Source organism: Syngnathus floridae, chromosome 3 (genome assembly GCF_059516105.1).
Source record: "Syngnathus floridae isolate MCC-2025c chromosome 3, RoL_Sflo_1.0, whole genome shotgun sequence".
Classification (NCBI taxonomy): domain Eukaryota; kingdom Metazoa; phylum Chordata; class Actinopteri; order Syngnathiformes; family Syngnathidae; genus Syngnathus; species Syngnathus floridae.
This window is the reverse complement of record NC_142415.1, coordinates 11,422,158-11,436,875: the sequence shown is the minus strand read 5'-3', so window position 1 is coordinate 11,436,875 and position 14,718 is coordinate 11,422,158. Positions and strand designations below refer to the sequence as shown.

The 14,718-nt window shown below is 41.2% G+C and overlaps 2 protein-coding genes across 3 annotated transcripts in view; one reads left to right on the top strand and one right to left on the bottom strand.

Moving 5' to 3' along the window:
• Nucleotides 1–1,042: 1,042 nt before the first annotated feature.
• Nucleotides 1,043–9,427, bottom strand: copb1 (COPI coat complex subunit beta 1). 2 transcript variants are annotated; one of them, XM_088370224.1, is made up of 22 exons: nucleotides 9,270–9,427; nucleotides 8,320–8,469; nucleotides 7,991–8,220; nucleotides 7,686–7,855; nucleotides 7,321–7,435; nucleotides 7,151–7,243; nucleotides 6,943–7,080; nucleotides 6,717–6,836; nucleotides 5,994–6,101; nucleotides 5,774–5,920; nucleotides 5,528–5,673; nucleotides 4,721–4,817; nucleotides 4,482–4,642; nucleotides 4,296–4,416; nucleotides 4,001–4,228; nucleotides 3,096–3,275; nucleotides 2,848–2,992; nucleotides 2,655–2,774; nucleotides 2,430–2,575; nucleotides 2,162–2,251; nucleotides 1,865–2,020; nucleotides 1,043–1,321 (listed from the first exon to the last, which is right to left on the bottom strand). In XM_088370224.1, the coding sequence occupies exons 2-22, from the start codon at nucleotides 8,408–8,410 to the stop codon at nucleotides 1,262–1,264; spliced, it is 2,862 nt and encodes a 953-aa protein (XP_088226350.1). In that variant the 5' UTR covers nucleotides 8,411–8,469; nucleotides 9,270–9,427; the 3' UTR covers nucleotides 1,043–1,261. The 2 variants fall into 2 exon arrangements, with proteins under 2 accessions (XP_088226350.1, XP_088226351.1); XM_088370225.1 differs by having other exon boundaries at nucleotides 9,328–9,427.
• A 519-nt stretch (nucleotides 9,428–9,946) lies between these two features.
• pde3b (phosphodiesterase 3B) overlaps nucleotides 9,947–14,718 on the top strand; it is a 34,537-nt gene continuing 29,765 nt past the window's right edge. Inside the window, exon 1 of the mRNA XM_088370223.1 lies at nucleotides 9,947–11,028. Coding sequence (XP_088226349.1) covers nucleotides 10,150–11,028 — 879 coding nt within the window. The 5' untranslated portion in view covers nucleotides 9,947–10,149. The remainder of the gene's footprint in view (nucleotides 11,029–14,718) is intronic.

Sequence of the window (14,718 nt, the reverse complement as noted above, 5' to 3'; positions counted from 1 at the left end):
GGCTCCACGGGCCTAGCCATCTTGGAAATTGATCCGTGTCACACACACGTGCACAACGTCATTGCAGGAATCAAACTCAGGGTGCCTGCACACTAGACTGGCGAGTGTACCCCTACACCATCAGCGAGCCACTTGGAAATTGATTTCCATTAATTCTAACATTTACCAGCAGTACATGTGTCCTCAGGCATGTTAACAATGCCAGTTTGTCAAATCTGGTACACTTCAGGACACTTGTAGTGTTTACTGAGGACCGTGACGCCATCTAGTGTCACTAAACTCTAAACTGCAGGCCGGGGGTGAATGGATTTCAGTCCAAACTAGTTATTTTGCGATAACAGAAATGACAAACTTTCTTGCAGGTTAGTGACTCAGATATGAGGTCTGTATCTCATGTAGTCACTGTGCACTGCAGGACCTTGACAGGAGAATTTCAACATCAGTCTCACACTGTGCAACATATCAGGCATGTGAGGAATTCCAATTATAGGCTGGAGTTTGTTCCACAGCTTTACAGCTTCATTGTGGGAGTCCCTCTACTTGAGATTGAACATGGCTCCTTCAAATCTTATTGAATTTAATATTTAATGTAACATCGTGTTAGTGCATGACTTTATGCACGGTTTATCATAAATGCCTAAAACAATCAAGCTACTGTGATTGCCGCACAATGAATGACTGGCACATTAGCTGCATTCCCCAATGTCAAAGTCGACCCCCCTTCAAATGTCACATTCTGAAATCCAATTTGTGTGGTTGCAAGTCACGTGGATTTCATTTGACTGTGATCTGCAGTAAATACATAAAAGGCCTTTCTGTTGTTACAAAAGTTGTAAAATTACAAATGCATGAGTACTACTTTCCAAAAGTAATCCCGCAACTTTTCAAATTACTTCTACGATACAGGATACCCCAATTAGTCATCCATGTGATTAATAAATGCCACAACCCAGAACGACACTTAAGACATTGTGCTCCTAGACGAGATGACAGCAATAACCATCACGATGTGTGACAATCATTTAGAATATCAACAAATGAATACATTTTATATGGATATTTTAATGGACATTTTTTCAAAATAAATCAGGAATGAGTAGATTGACAAGTGATGTAAAAAAAAAAAAAAAAAACAGCACAGAAGCAACTGAGCAACCAGAGTTGTAAATGTGCAGAGATGCAAGGGATCAGAAAGGATGATACGTAGAAGAGTGGCTGACTTTTACAAAGTTTGAAGGGTCAAGCAGCACTCAAAGTTCTTTCAGAGAGTGGCCTTCTTTTGGGAGAGATTGATCTTGTCGCCCAGACTCAAGGCCATCCCCTGCAGAACAAACAAGGGATGATTTATAACAAGACTGCATTCGATTGGCAGTGACATCAAGCTGCATTTACAATGGTGCCTTGACTTAAGCTTCAAACGCGTTCTGTGACTTCAAAACGTGTGTATCTAAAATCGTTTCCTCCCACTTTAGTGGAATGTAAAGCCATTAATCTATTGCAGCAGCCACCACCAAAAAAAACTATATTGTGTTTTTAATATGAAACTAGAACTCTATGGTTATAAAAACCACTATATTCAATTTTTTTATATTCTCTATCTTTGTGATGCTGCAGCACCATTTGTGTTCAAATAGCCATTGCTTAAAGGATTATAACGCTGTGACATCTATGCTAGGTTTGTTTGTCAATGGCGGTTTTTATTGTGTGTTAGCATTAAACTGCCAGACTTTAGTAAGGCAAAGCTGTGTGGTTGTTTTAAGTACACGTGTAATTTTTGTTTCACGTTTAGCGACACAAAACCACTGTACTAAATGTTATATCAATACTTTACAAGACAACGCATAGTGGAGACGCAGTGACCCACCTGACTTTTGGCTCTAATGCGTATGTGTCCATTGACAGGTGCATCAGGCCCCAGGTGAATGGGCTTCTCGATGCTGACATTCGCCAGGGCATCTTCACCAAAGATGGAACGGGCATAAAGATTGGCAGCCATGAAACCACAGAAGCCGGACAATGCCTAATTGATCAAAGACAAAGATACAGACATTTTACAATCGCATTTGCATGTGTCCACCATGTTGCCATAAAATAAGGATTATTTTGAAGTGACACACAAGGACAGAAAACATCCAACACATTGGTTTAGGGGAGAACAAACCTTCTCTGGAGTCAGGCATTTCATGTTTGTGGACTTGAGGATATGTTGAAGGTACTGGTTCAAATCAGTGATGTTTGTGTTCACTGTCACCTACCAGGGGGTAAAACCAGTCAGTAATTATTGTACATAAATCATCATGTTTCCTTCAAGTTTACAGATTTACTAATTAATAATGCCTATTGCCAGACAGTATAACTTCAGACAGACAGACCGTACTTGTGGCAAGGCTGTCCCTTACACCAGGGCAAAGCAAAATTCCAAAGCTCACCTTGTTTTCCCACTCAAACTCAGCCCACATCTGCCTGAATTCAGCATCTGTGCAGGACGCCGGCTGGATGTAATCCATGATGTCAATGTGGATGTCACTGAGGACAACGCAGTTCCTGTCGCTTGCAGCTCCAGACACATCATACACTGGCGACAAAGAATAAAAAAGAAACATGTTGCAATAAAATGTTTGGAATATATATATATGTATGTGTATATTTTTTACCTATGTTGCCAAAGATGATGCCGTTTTCAGTCGAAGCCACTTTGACATTGGCCTTGATGTTGGCAAAGTCATGAGGAGCCAGAGTAAGTGGGGAAGGCTTCTCAACAAGCTTCAGGTCACCTGTGAAAAAAGGACTTCAGTAAGAGAACCGGCGCAATGAAATAAAGATGACTTGTCAGTGACCCGAACTTACCTAATGTAGCAAGCTCAAGAGTACAGTTCTGGAGTGTGTCACTGGTTTGGTTGACCACCAGCACATCCAGTACAATGTCATACTGGTTGACATGGACATAGGCTTCAGCGTACACTGGGTCAGAGAAACCCGTCAGCTGGGTCACCTAAAAGGGGCACAGACAAAAAAAAGCAAAAGCAAAGATTGTTTGCTTTAAGTTGTCATTCAACTTGTGAAGACTGTCTGTTGGTGACACAAGGAATGGTTACCTTGTTGAGCTTTGAAGCCAAGGGATCAGCAGCCTCCTTCCTTTGAGTGTTCCCCATAGCAGCCAACAGACTGAGTTGAAACTGGTCCTCCTTAGAGCTCGTCTCGTTTTTGGCTGTGAGCTGCATGAAGGAGATTGGGTCGTCCGCCTGCACCGTTACGTTACGCTTCTCAGACTCTTTCTGGTATTGGGGAGAGAAAAGACAGAAAATGGTATTTGCACCTAACATTGTCCAAATAACAGATGTCTCATAAGGGGAAATAAAATGAGATATTCCTCCAAGGTGTGACTTAACTCATTCACTGCCAGCCGTTTTCAAAGCAGAGTCGCCCATAATTGTGAGACGTTTTAGATATGTTTTAGATATATCTTTAAAGACCCCAAAAATAATGTGTTCTCTTGACAATATGAGTACTGAAGCGACTGAATTGAAAAAACTTTTAATTGACTCCTTTTAATTGCGAGATGTTTTAGATATAGTATCTTAAAAGACCCCCAAAATAATATGTTCTCTTGACACTGATTTCAGCTCGGCTTAAAATGAACATACAAATCCAATTCATTTACTTGCTGTGACTTATCCTTCATGCGTAACGTCACCCTTGAGTGTGTTTAATTCGGCATCCAATGTCGCCGTCAATAGGCATCTGTTAATCATTACCATAGTTTCCGGACCAGAATTTCACAAGCTAGGGCAAAATGCTCTTTGAATCCTACCCGATGAAAAACATATTTGACAAATACATACACACATCGGTGGCTTGAATGCTTAATGCTGCTCAGATGAGAAGCAATGCATCTTCCAAGGCAATAAAAACAGTCCAATTCCCAACACTACAATGAGCTGGATGAATGAGAATATTCACAGGCGCTGACTGTCATTAGGTTGGATTCAAGAGCTATTACCTTCTGTGAAAGCTTCTCCTCCTCCAGTCTGACAGTCAGCATATGGGACAGGGATTTGCGGCACTCCTTGTTGAAAATGTCATTCATGAGTGGCGAGCACTCTGACAGCACCTTGAGGCACAGGGAGATTCGGTCCACATCGTCGTCTGTAATTGGTTTCTTGGGCAGCGACGACTTGCCCAAATGCAGCACAGTGACCATGATCAACATGGCCTCTGCAACAAAAGACTGACAAGGAGAGTGAGGTTAGTTAGACATATATTCTGACTCACGAGTGTCAGCAAAACAAACATACATTTTGTTGTTTTTTGTCTTGGGCAATAGCAACGTAGCGCAAAGCCACTTTGGTCAGAGTAGTGGCTAGAGAGGCAGCCACGTAGAAGTCACCATCCATCAGGAAGCCCCTCAGTGGAGGCCTGAACAGCAAAAACAGATAATGAGTGAGCTGACAAAATAATGTGCATTGATTTGTTTTTTTTACCTATCCTCATCTTTTTTGGAAGGCCTGGATGAGCTGAGGGCACTCTGCGTTACATAAGTGCCCATCTCTGTAACCAGCTTCTGGGCTGGAGCGGCACTCACTTCGTCCTCTGGCTTCAACTCCCCTGTCTCTTTCTTGATCTCATTTTCCACTATAGGAATCTGTGCAATTAAAGAGCATGTCAGATATTGGTCACCTACTTTGTGAGCGCTACACAACACATTATAGGACACGCTTACCTCTCCCAGTGATCTGCGGATTTCTGTCATCACATTCTGGATGTCGTCTTTTGTGCTGCAGTATTCACCCAAGATCCACAGCGCTCCTCTGTAGATTCTGTAGAGAAGCACATGATCACAAGCTGATTAGCAGAGTGCACTGCGTACTGGTACTAATAAAGTACAGTAGAACCTCACTATCAAAAGTAATATGTCAGCTTCTATAAGTGCCGTTAGTTTTTTTTTTTTTTAAGAGTGGCTTTGTGCATTTAAACACATTCAGTACTTAACAATTACTCAAGTGTTGTTTGTCACAACCAGTTCAAGTTTAGTGCAACACTGACAAGAAAAAAACTGGGAGGGTCAGACGTAACAGGATACATCACATCTCACTGCGTGAATGTCTCGTGTACGTTTGTTTGCGGGGAATTTCATGTGGAAAAAAGACAGGGTCAGGAAAAAAAAAAAAGTTTGAACATTGCTAGTTAATTTGGTGGCCTGTACTTCAGTACTGTCCCTGAAAACAAGGATTACATTCAGGGACATAACCATGAGACTCATAAATATCATCTACGCAATGAAGTTAATGCTATCAGTGATGATGGATTTTATAAAGGAAAATGACGAATGAATTGTAGTGTGAAAAATGCCTTGTTTCCTGTGTGTGGTCAAAAACTGAACAATGGTTGGTGTGTGCACTGTTTCTGAACATGATACACTAAGCATTGGCTCCTGTAGCGACAAGAATATTATCCTTGTTTAAATTTTGTTTATATAATTGTAAAGGAATATCTTTTCCCCAAGTAACTCTTGATGGTAAAGACTTACTTGACAGTTTTAATGGCATGAAAAACTTCCAGCATCTTCTCAATGATGAGTGGTCTCAAGGTGTCAAATCTTTGAATGGCTTCTCGCACAAACTCCAGCACATCAGCGGCGGCTGCTTCATTGGTATCACTTAAGAATTCCATCAGCTGAAAATGTGTCAAATTTTATTCAAAATATGACTGATTAAACACTGAAACATCATTTTGCTTGCCTTCATTTTCAAGACAATCCTAGAAAATAGCTCACCACAGGAATGACATTAGCCGCCATGTCAGGGAATCGCACACTGCAAGAGTGAAGAGTGCGCACCAACAGCTGCCTGTACTTGTCTGTGTCTTCATGTTCAGTGACATTGTTTGTCTTGATCACCTCTTTCTTCAAAACGATCACCAACTGAACAGGGACACAATAACATACATTCGAAACAGCACAGAGTTGAAAACGGAACACGTACGACTCGACAGACCTCTTCCACGTTGCGTGATGACACAAGATCTAGGGCCAGCTGCAAGGTCTTCTTCCTCACTTCCAGGTCAGGAGTGCCAAGAACACGAAGGATGTCCATCACAAGGTCCTGAGTTTAGGAAGCAGGGGTTATCGTCCATCACAATAGTGTGTCACACATTTGCACCATACATGAAACAATTACTTGTACATATTAGTGCATTTTTTCCAATTAATGTACAGTAATTGTTTTCCACAACACAGCCATCTTCTGGACATTTTCCTATCACACGACGGCAGCTATCACAATTTTAGTATTGATTTATACTCTACGTACTACATATTACCCAGTGGCTAGAACATTTAAATTTTGATTGATATATGATTTTTGAAAGAAAAAATGCACGTGTGAAACATCTGATATTAAAAGGTGGCCGCCTAACCTTGTGAGTGATATGCGACTCGGTGAATAAGCATGCTTTGGCATCAATTGTGGTCGATGAAGTGTGAATGTGCTTTGTACAAGTTTATTTTGTAATTGTTTGTTCAATAAAGTGTTTGAAAGCTGATTGTTCATGCACTGGCATAGCGATTAAAATCCTTATAAGCATTCATGTTCATAAACTTTCAAATAAATCATGATTTGTTCAATAATGACAAATATAGGAGATTTATTTAAAAGGTCAATGAAAAACACTGCACAAGAAAAGACTGTATAAACATATGATGCCAAAGATTCAAATACCTGGAGTACGCGCTCATGAGTGGGATGTTCCTTAAGCTCAACCAGACGATCAAGGACGATAAGTTTCACATTGTTATCACTCTCCTTGATAATCAAATCAATGTAGCACTGGGCAGCGGCCTGCAAAGGTGTATGATATGCAGTTATAATAGAATCATGAAACCTCAATCATTTTTCTGCAGTTTAATATTCAATCCAATGCTTGTCATGAATCTTGCCAGTGTACCTTAATAGCTGTGGGTGCACTCGAGAGCGTTACAAGCGTGCCAGCTGCCTCATACTTCACAGCCGGGCTGGACGATTGAAGCAGGTTGTAGATGCAACGGATGAAGCGGGCACGCTCAGAAGGGTTTGCATGACACACCTTACAAGGAAAAAAGAACAAGATTTTTAGGGTGCTGGCAATTTCTCAAGCGTTTGACGACATAACTTACTTTGTAAATAAGCTCCACAATGACAAGCTGAAGAATATCTCCAAAAGTATGAACTTGATCAATGCATGTGCTGAGGTAATCCAGAGCTCGATCCTAGAGAAAATGATCAAAATTTGTTGGGTCATTACGACTGTTAGTTAAGTTACTTAAGAGGTTGACGTGTAACCGACCTGATCTGCATGAATCAGCATCATAAAAGCGTTTCTCTTGCAGCTTGCATCTTTTTCATTCACAAGAAAGTCATGGATCAGCTCTGGAGCGTCCGGGATGAGATGTTCAAAGTTCCTGAATCAAATAATTATTAGCAAATAAGTATCTTTTTGGCTACCAAAAATATTATTGGTAAATCATTTTCCCACAAATTAAAACATTCCCAAGGTGTATGAGTAACAATCCATCAATTACACACATTCCATCTTCTAAGATAGGGAAAACTTGTCACATGCAAATGAGCCACCGCCGCGGGTGGGGTTTGGGGGCACGCCAATTAAAAAGCGCATTCTCATGGCCCCTATAAATGGCTCTAAATTTTTACCTGTAAATGGTGTAAATGGCTAGGACGGCATTCCGCCGTACATAGCTGTGTCGGTGTTCCAGGCAAGAGCGGATAGCTGGCATGAGAGGCTCAAGCAGCTCAGACTCCTTCAACTTGCACAGGAAACGGAGGGTGGAGCCACGGATAAACTCATTGGGGTGTTGCAGGTCCTACAATTGAAATAATACCTCCCTATTAGTTGAGGAATGGATTTTCTAATGATACCATAGCATATTTTTCATGGCATGAGTGGATGCATTTTGGACGTCATGTAAATCAAAAATCTCCAGACTTTGTTGCCGTACCTTCCTGTAGGCGTCACAGACCAGGATCATCTCCTGGAGAAGCTTGCCATCCGGAGTGGTTTTGGGCACAATCTCCCAAAACACAAGCAGGAGTTTTTTAATGGTGTGGTCTTGAAGAGGCAACACAAAGCGAATTATGGTCATCAGAAGTCCAGGCAACTTCTCTCCATTCAGGATCATGATGATCACTTTCTTCAGTGCCTCAGTTTTCGCTTTAATCTCCCCCTTTTCTGTAGTATTAACAAAATAATGATTAACACAGATCACAGAAACGTCCATACAAGAAAAAAATGGTAATTCTATAGCTCATATAACTAATAAATAATTACCCAGATCAGTCTTGAGACTGACTTCAGAGGGGGGCTCTGAGTCAGAAGTGACATTGATCAGAGTGTAGCAGACATTCTCCGCAGCTGTCATTTTGCTGCTGGACTAGATTGATCTTGAAAAATCCGAAGAATCACTGACCAGCTTTTCACCTGCAGTGAACACAAAAATCTGTAAAGTGAGTTGGTGGTAGCAGACGTAACCAGTAAAGAAGAAATTTACATAGCATTGTATGGATGGAAGTAATTATTTTTGTAATAGTTGAATAATCTGTCAATTAATTGTTTGATTAATCAGAATATAACGGTTTTAATTTGCAACCCTTTAGCAAAAAAAACCCCGGCATCATTTCAAATTGACAGTGCAGAAAATAATGCAGACAGAATGAATTAAGGCATGTACTAAATAATACTGATGTATAACACTACAAATAATAATCTTATACGTTTAAGAAGATGTTCTCTGGGACCTAAAACTAAGAAGAAATGCATGATGAATAAGACAGGTAGTACTTGTATAGTTTGCAAACTGACAGCATATGTCTAAAAGAGGTGCAGATCCAATGAAAACGTTCCATCACTTTAAGGGCACACTTTCATTTCGAAATAATAACGATTAACATGCCATATGCGACTTGAGTAAACAAATGAATGAAGTGACACGTAGTATGGAACGTGTGGACTGACCCCCGTGCTTCGTGGACATCGCGCAGTTCGACAGCAAGATCAGATATTTTATGAATAAACACAAGCACTCCCTCATTTAATAAAAATGATAGATGAAATGTTGGCAACAATCAATTAGCAACCATAGGCTAGCGGCAGTTTCTCTTTTCTAGGCCAACGGATTGAAATGGAGGACACAGATGCTAATGCTAGCTCGCTATCTGACACCAAATAAAAACGCATCGACATTGTTAGCAGTAGTAGCAAAGGGTACACGCATAATTCACCTCGATTCGCCACCAACTGCTTGCAACGCGTCCTTCCTATGGAAGTTGTAATATTTACATTTATAAAAGTCAGTCGCCCCGTCTGTTGAGCTGTTTCTTCGGGTCGCCACTACTTCCTCGTGACGTGGAACTCGGAAATGTTGAGAGCCACATCACTGCTACGGTATCCCAAGAAGGTCCAATTACATAGAACAGATCATAAAGCAAAATAAAAACAGCACCTCGTGAAAAACGAAGTACGTAGTGTAACAGTAATAATTGTAGCCTGGATAAGTATATAAACACAAAGCCGCAGCGTTCTATTTGAATTGAATGAACTGCTTAAATAGTGGTGTATGGTATCTTTTGTATCTTCTCAAAAAAGGGATAAACTGTAGAGTAAAAACCATATCAGTTTGAGTAATTTACTTGGGGGAAAAAGCAAAACAACATTACACAGCAATCAAGGGGGGGGTGTTTTTAAAATTTAAACTAAATAATAAGATATTTACCATTATTATTATTATTATTATTATTATTATTATTATTATTATTATTATTATTATTATTATTATTATTATTATTCATGTCTCTAAATCTACCTCCCCCCGCCCCCCTGACAAGCTACGCCCCTGGCGTTATTGCGAGGGGAACGAGTGACCACAAGTCCATGCAATGTCAATTGTTACTCTTAGGCGGCGCCAGCGAGGCCGTTGGTTGTAAAAACAACATCTCACCTTGATTCTTCAGTGCCACTGCACTGCTGGAGCATGTTACTGGGACCGACAGACTATGGAGCGCGTTCGCCGTCATGTAGTCCAGCGTTAGCGCGACGAGAATAGACCGTCGATTGGGGCTTTGCCGCGGGGGGTGACGGACGACGTGTCGCTGTCGTCGAGCCATGGCCGCGCGGGAGCAAGGAGAGGCTGCACGCGGTAAAGCGAGGCACCACCACGACGGAGGCAACAGCAGCAGCAGCTCGGACGGCTTCAGGAACGGCTATGTGAAGAGCTGCGTCACCCCCCTGAAACAGGACCACCACAGGGGCTTTTTGTTCGGCGAAGACCTGCTGGGCTCCAAGGTCTTCAGGGTTTCCGCCGTCTACATCGGCGCCGTAGTGACTTTGGCCCTTTCCGCGCTGCTTTGCCGGAGCTCGCCGAGCGACTCGCGGTGGGATTTGCGGACTTTGTTGACGGGCTTCTCGCAGTCCGCCAGTCCCCTCTTCAGCATCGGCTGTGCCTTCTTCTTCCTGACCTTCTACCTGAGGAGAAGGAAGAAGGAGGAGGAGGGCAGCCACTGGTGGCTCCTGTCGCTGCCGGCGTCGTGCTACCTCGGGGACTTCGTGGTGCTTCGCTTCTTGCAGTGGGGAGAGGAGCAGCACCAGATGCAAATGGTGGGCAGGTTGTTGTTCGTCTTGGGATGCGTGGGGCTCCTCACGCTCGTCCCCACGCTCAAGCTCAAACACAGCGTGCTCGTCCTGCTCTTCGCCAGCGTGGTGTGGCAGCTCTCCTTCAGCAGCTTAAGCGGACTGCCGCCGCTCCTCAGGCCGTTGCTCGCCTGCGTCGCCGGGCTCTGCGGCTCCTTGCTGGGGCTCGGCTTCGACCGATGTTACCCGCCCAGGGACGCTCCGAGCGGTGGCTCCGCCACGGAGGACAAGGTGCCCGTCATCCGAGCCAGGAGACGCTCCAGTTGTGTGTCACTGGGGGAAACTTCAAGCAGTTATTATGGCAGCTGTAAAATGCCCCGGAGGCCGTCTTTACCGTGTATATCCCGGGAGCAGGTAAGAAAAGTGGACGTCACTCCACGCACTTCCACGTTTGTTGTTGTCGCGGGCCCAACAACAACAAGGCCCACATGTTCACTTGAGGAGGAAACGGCGTGTTGTGGAAAGTTGCTGCTAAGAAACGTACTAAGAAGTGATAAAAGTACATTTGAATCAGAAACGGCATTGAGTAGAGTTTGCAAAAGTGTTCGCACTCTTTAAAAGTATTTTTTTAATGAAAAACTGACTGGTAAAGGAGGAGGACTGATTCTACTCATTTACTTGACTTCAAGTAATAAAGTATGAACTCTAAAATGTACAAAGGTTACAAAGAGTAGAGCGCAAAATCAATAGGCAGAAGTACTTTGGCTCATTTACTTAAGTATTAAAGTTACAGAGATGAAAATGTACATAAGTACAGAAGCAAAAAAAATGCATTGAGCAACGATGGCAAACGTAATACTCTGTATTTAAGTGGAACGACAGATACTTGTGTAAAAAAGACTACTAAAAGTAGGCATCCTGATTGTTACAAGTAAAAATGATTAAATGCTGCAGTGTTTCAGAAGCACACAAATTGCATTGAGCAAAAGTATTCACAGTCGATACATAAATAGGAAGACCTATTTTTGCATGGAAAAAGACTAGTTGGCGTACGGATTCAACTCATTAACTGTAAACTATAATGCAAAAGTACATTTCAGTCAGAACTTGTAGTGCAAAGGTACCGAACTTGCATTGGGCAGAGGTGGCAAAATAATTTGCGCTGTATTTATATACGAAATAAAAGTACAGGTTTTTGTGTAAAAACAAAAAGACTGCTACAAAGTAGAAAGTAGGTTAAAAGTACAACTAAAATTAGATTAGTACTAAAATTCAATTTACATAACCTTATTCATTAAATTCCAAAGAATTTATTCAGCAATATTTCTAAACTGTTTTTCAGTAGCCAGACACAGCAAATTTACGATATGGTAGGAAAAATAAAATTTCTCATAAGAAGTGTAGTTTTAATGGATGTGTGTGTCCAATCAAATTATGCTGTTCTCTTGCCAGATTTTCATTAATGCATATAAATAGTCATGTTTTTTTTTTTTTCTTCAATTTACTGTCTTAATTGTTTTCAAATTCGAGAGTCACCCACTTCCACTGTGCACTTATATCGAGATACTTGTTTTAAAAATAAACGTTCTGGTAATAGAAGAACTGCTTTAACTCCTGTATTTTTGGGTAATAGTAAAATAGAAGTCCCAAACGTTAACTCTTTCTATGCGTTTCTTTTATATGACGTGTTGTCATCTGTGGAAATTGAAAAAGTAATGAGCCTATCTTGACAAAGGAGTAGAAAGTACAGATATCTGTTTTCAAGCATAAGTGGTAAAAGTAAAAAGCTGTAAAAAATATATTTATATTCTCCCAAAACAGTACATAAGTACAGTATCAAAATATTTGTACTTGATTCCTTCTCACCACTGGCATTGAGTGTGAATGCCAAGAGTTGCAGCAGCTGAGCAAATATGACAAATAAAGCAATTAATTAAGGCATTTAATCTGGTTAGCACGCCATAGCGTATCATGACAATCCCCAGATAGCATGCAAATATGCCTTGGAGCTGTGGCCTCAATGGGAGGAGACAAAAAAGCAAATGCATCTGATTTGACTGGTTCAGGACATGTCCACCCGAACGTCAAATTTTGTTTGGGTTCCAGATAGCAATAGGCTCAGAGTGTCATTGCTTTTGTCATTTCTAAGGCTTTCATAAAACAAGCTTCAAACAAACATGAAAAGTACAGTTGACTCAATTCAATCTTTGCTGATTACTTAGACCTGGATGACTGGGAATCTACACACTCACAGAAAAAAAACAATATACAAAAAACACGTTTTATATCTCCCTGATGCAAAGATATTGTGTAAGTGCTGTAAATTGTTGTTTTTTCTATTGTTCTCTATTTGTCAGCACAGTGATCTTATTCCCGTACGTCAGACGTTTTTAGTTTATGTATTGACAGAAATACCACTGTTGATTTTACGCAAAGATACTGGGAAGATATTTGGAGTATGAAGACGCATAATAGAGAAGTTATTTCTCACTCTATCGAGGAATGGAGGCATCAGAATGAGTGGCCGAGACAGTTCCTGTTAATTTACAGAGTAGCGCTTGACAGCCGGGGATGTGTTTTCTTGCGGACAGAGATTTTCATGCCCGCCTCGATTTTAATTGTAAAAATTGCTATGATCATCACAGCTTGATTGTTTAGAATGAGAAAAACAATTGCTTTACTTTAGGGCTGGGCAATATGACTGAAAAGTACATCCCGATATCAGTATTTTATATTGGTCGAAACATTTCTTTATTAACTGATGAAAAATAATGACCTGGAAAAAAGGCTGCAATTGATTTTTATTATGACATATAATTTAAAAAAAACATACAAAAATCAAATTAACTGGCTAATCTAAATCAATGTAGTTTTAAACATGTGTCTAGTAGGACATTGACCATCACCCTTCGACTCCTTTTATTTATTTATTTTCCTTTCTCTTTATCGGCATACTCTGGACCAGTAGTCCATTCATAATTTACTTGGCCAATTGTGACTACGGTCGCATTGGGAAAATCATCCTGCCGCTGGTGCACTATGTGAGCTGATGCGTTCTGAGAGTGCGCTCTGCTCACTTTCATTTCCGAACACAGACGTACCCCCATTTCAATGCTGGCACCAGCGCAAGCTGTTTTGGGGGACTCTGAATAACCCAACAGCAAATTTGAGCAACGCACCGAGTTTCCGAATGGTCGGAGTGAACGTGCCCTAGAAGCACAGTCCCAACGAGTGAGTGGAGAGAATTGTGCTTATCTTACAAAGTCATTTGAACGGCATCTGTTCAGTTAGGAGAAATAGTCAATGATCTGATGTGGATGTGAATGATTCTGTGCACTCTGCAGTTAGTTTCTCTTACTTGATTTTAAATGCGCTGGATACGTTAGGTTGGATTTATGTAGCAGTGTTAGAGAGCATTGCGCTTGAAGGCACAATGATGAACAATGCATTTAGGTGTTCTCATGTCTTCAGCAGCTGTCCAATATGTGACTAGTATTGTTTTCATGATTTGAAGTGTGCGCGCCTGTGTGTGAAAGTTCACCCAAAGAGGCGAGAACTACCGCAGAAGCCGTTTGGATTACGTGTGCAGCTGTCTGTGGGCAGATTTTGTCAACCAAACAACGTCACTACCCTGCATGACAGCAAGCTCAAAACTCAACAGGTTTAGATGAGATTAGAAGGCAGACCACATGTTTGAACAACAAATGCGTAGTGAAGTGTTAATATGGTTGGAAGGAGAAAAGGTCACAATTTTTTTTGCTTGGATTGTGAAATTGCAGCTCTCTCTTTGCTTTAATTTCCAAACAAGATGGTGGCAGCAATTTCGACTTAACTCACATCACAACAAGCCCCAGTTGGGAAACGAAATGAGAGAAGAGACTGGCAAGTAGTATTTTTATAACAATCAAATGACTTTGCCTTGGTAAAGTCTAGTTTCTTAACGCTAACTTTAAAAACACCACGTTTGGGCTGACAAATAGCATCAATGTTGCTCTGTTTTATCCTTGATGCAGCAGATATTTGAACACAAACAATGCAGAAACACAGCCAAACAAAATAATACTCACAGGTATGTACTGTCTCATGCATTCATTCATGTATTCA

Excerpts from the sequence above, each read along its gene's own strand:
- copb1 (XM_088370224.1), bottom strand. The coding sequence starts at position 8,410 with ATGACAGCTGCGGAGAATGTCTGCTACACTCTGATCAATGTCACTTCT. Across the intron at positions 6,837-6,942 it reads GTGCACCCACAGCTATTAAG|GCCGCTGCCCAGTGCTACAT; the intron begins GTACACTGGCAA and ends ACACCTTTGCAG. Across the intron at positions 4,818-5,527 it reads CATGCCATTAAAACTGTCAA|AATCTACAGAGGAGCGCTGT; the intron begins GTAAGTCTTTAC and ends GCTTCTCTACAG.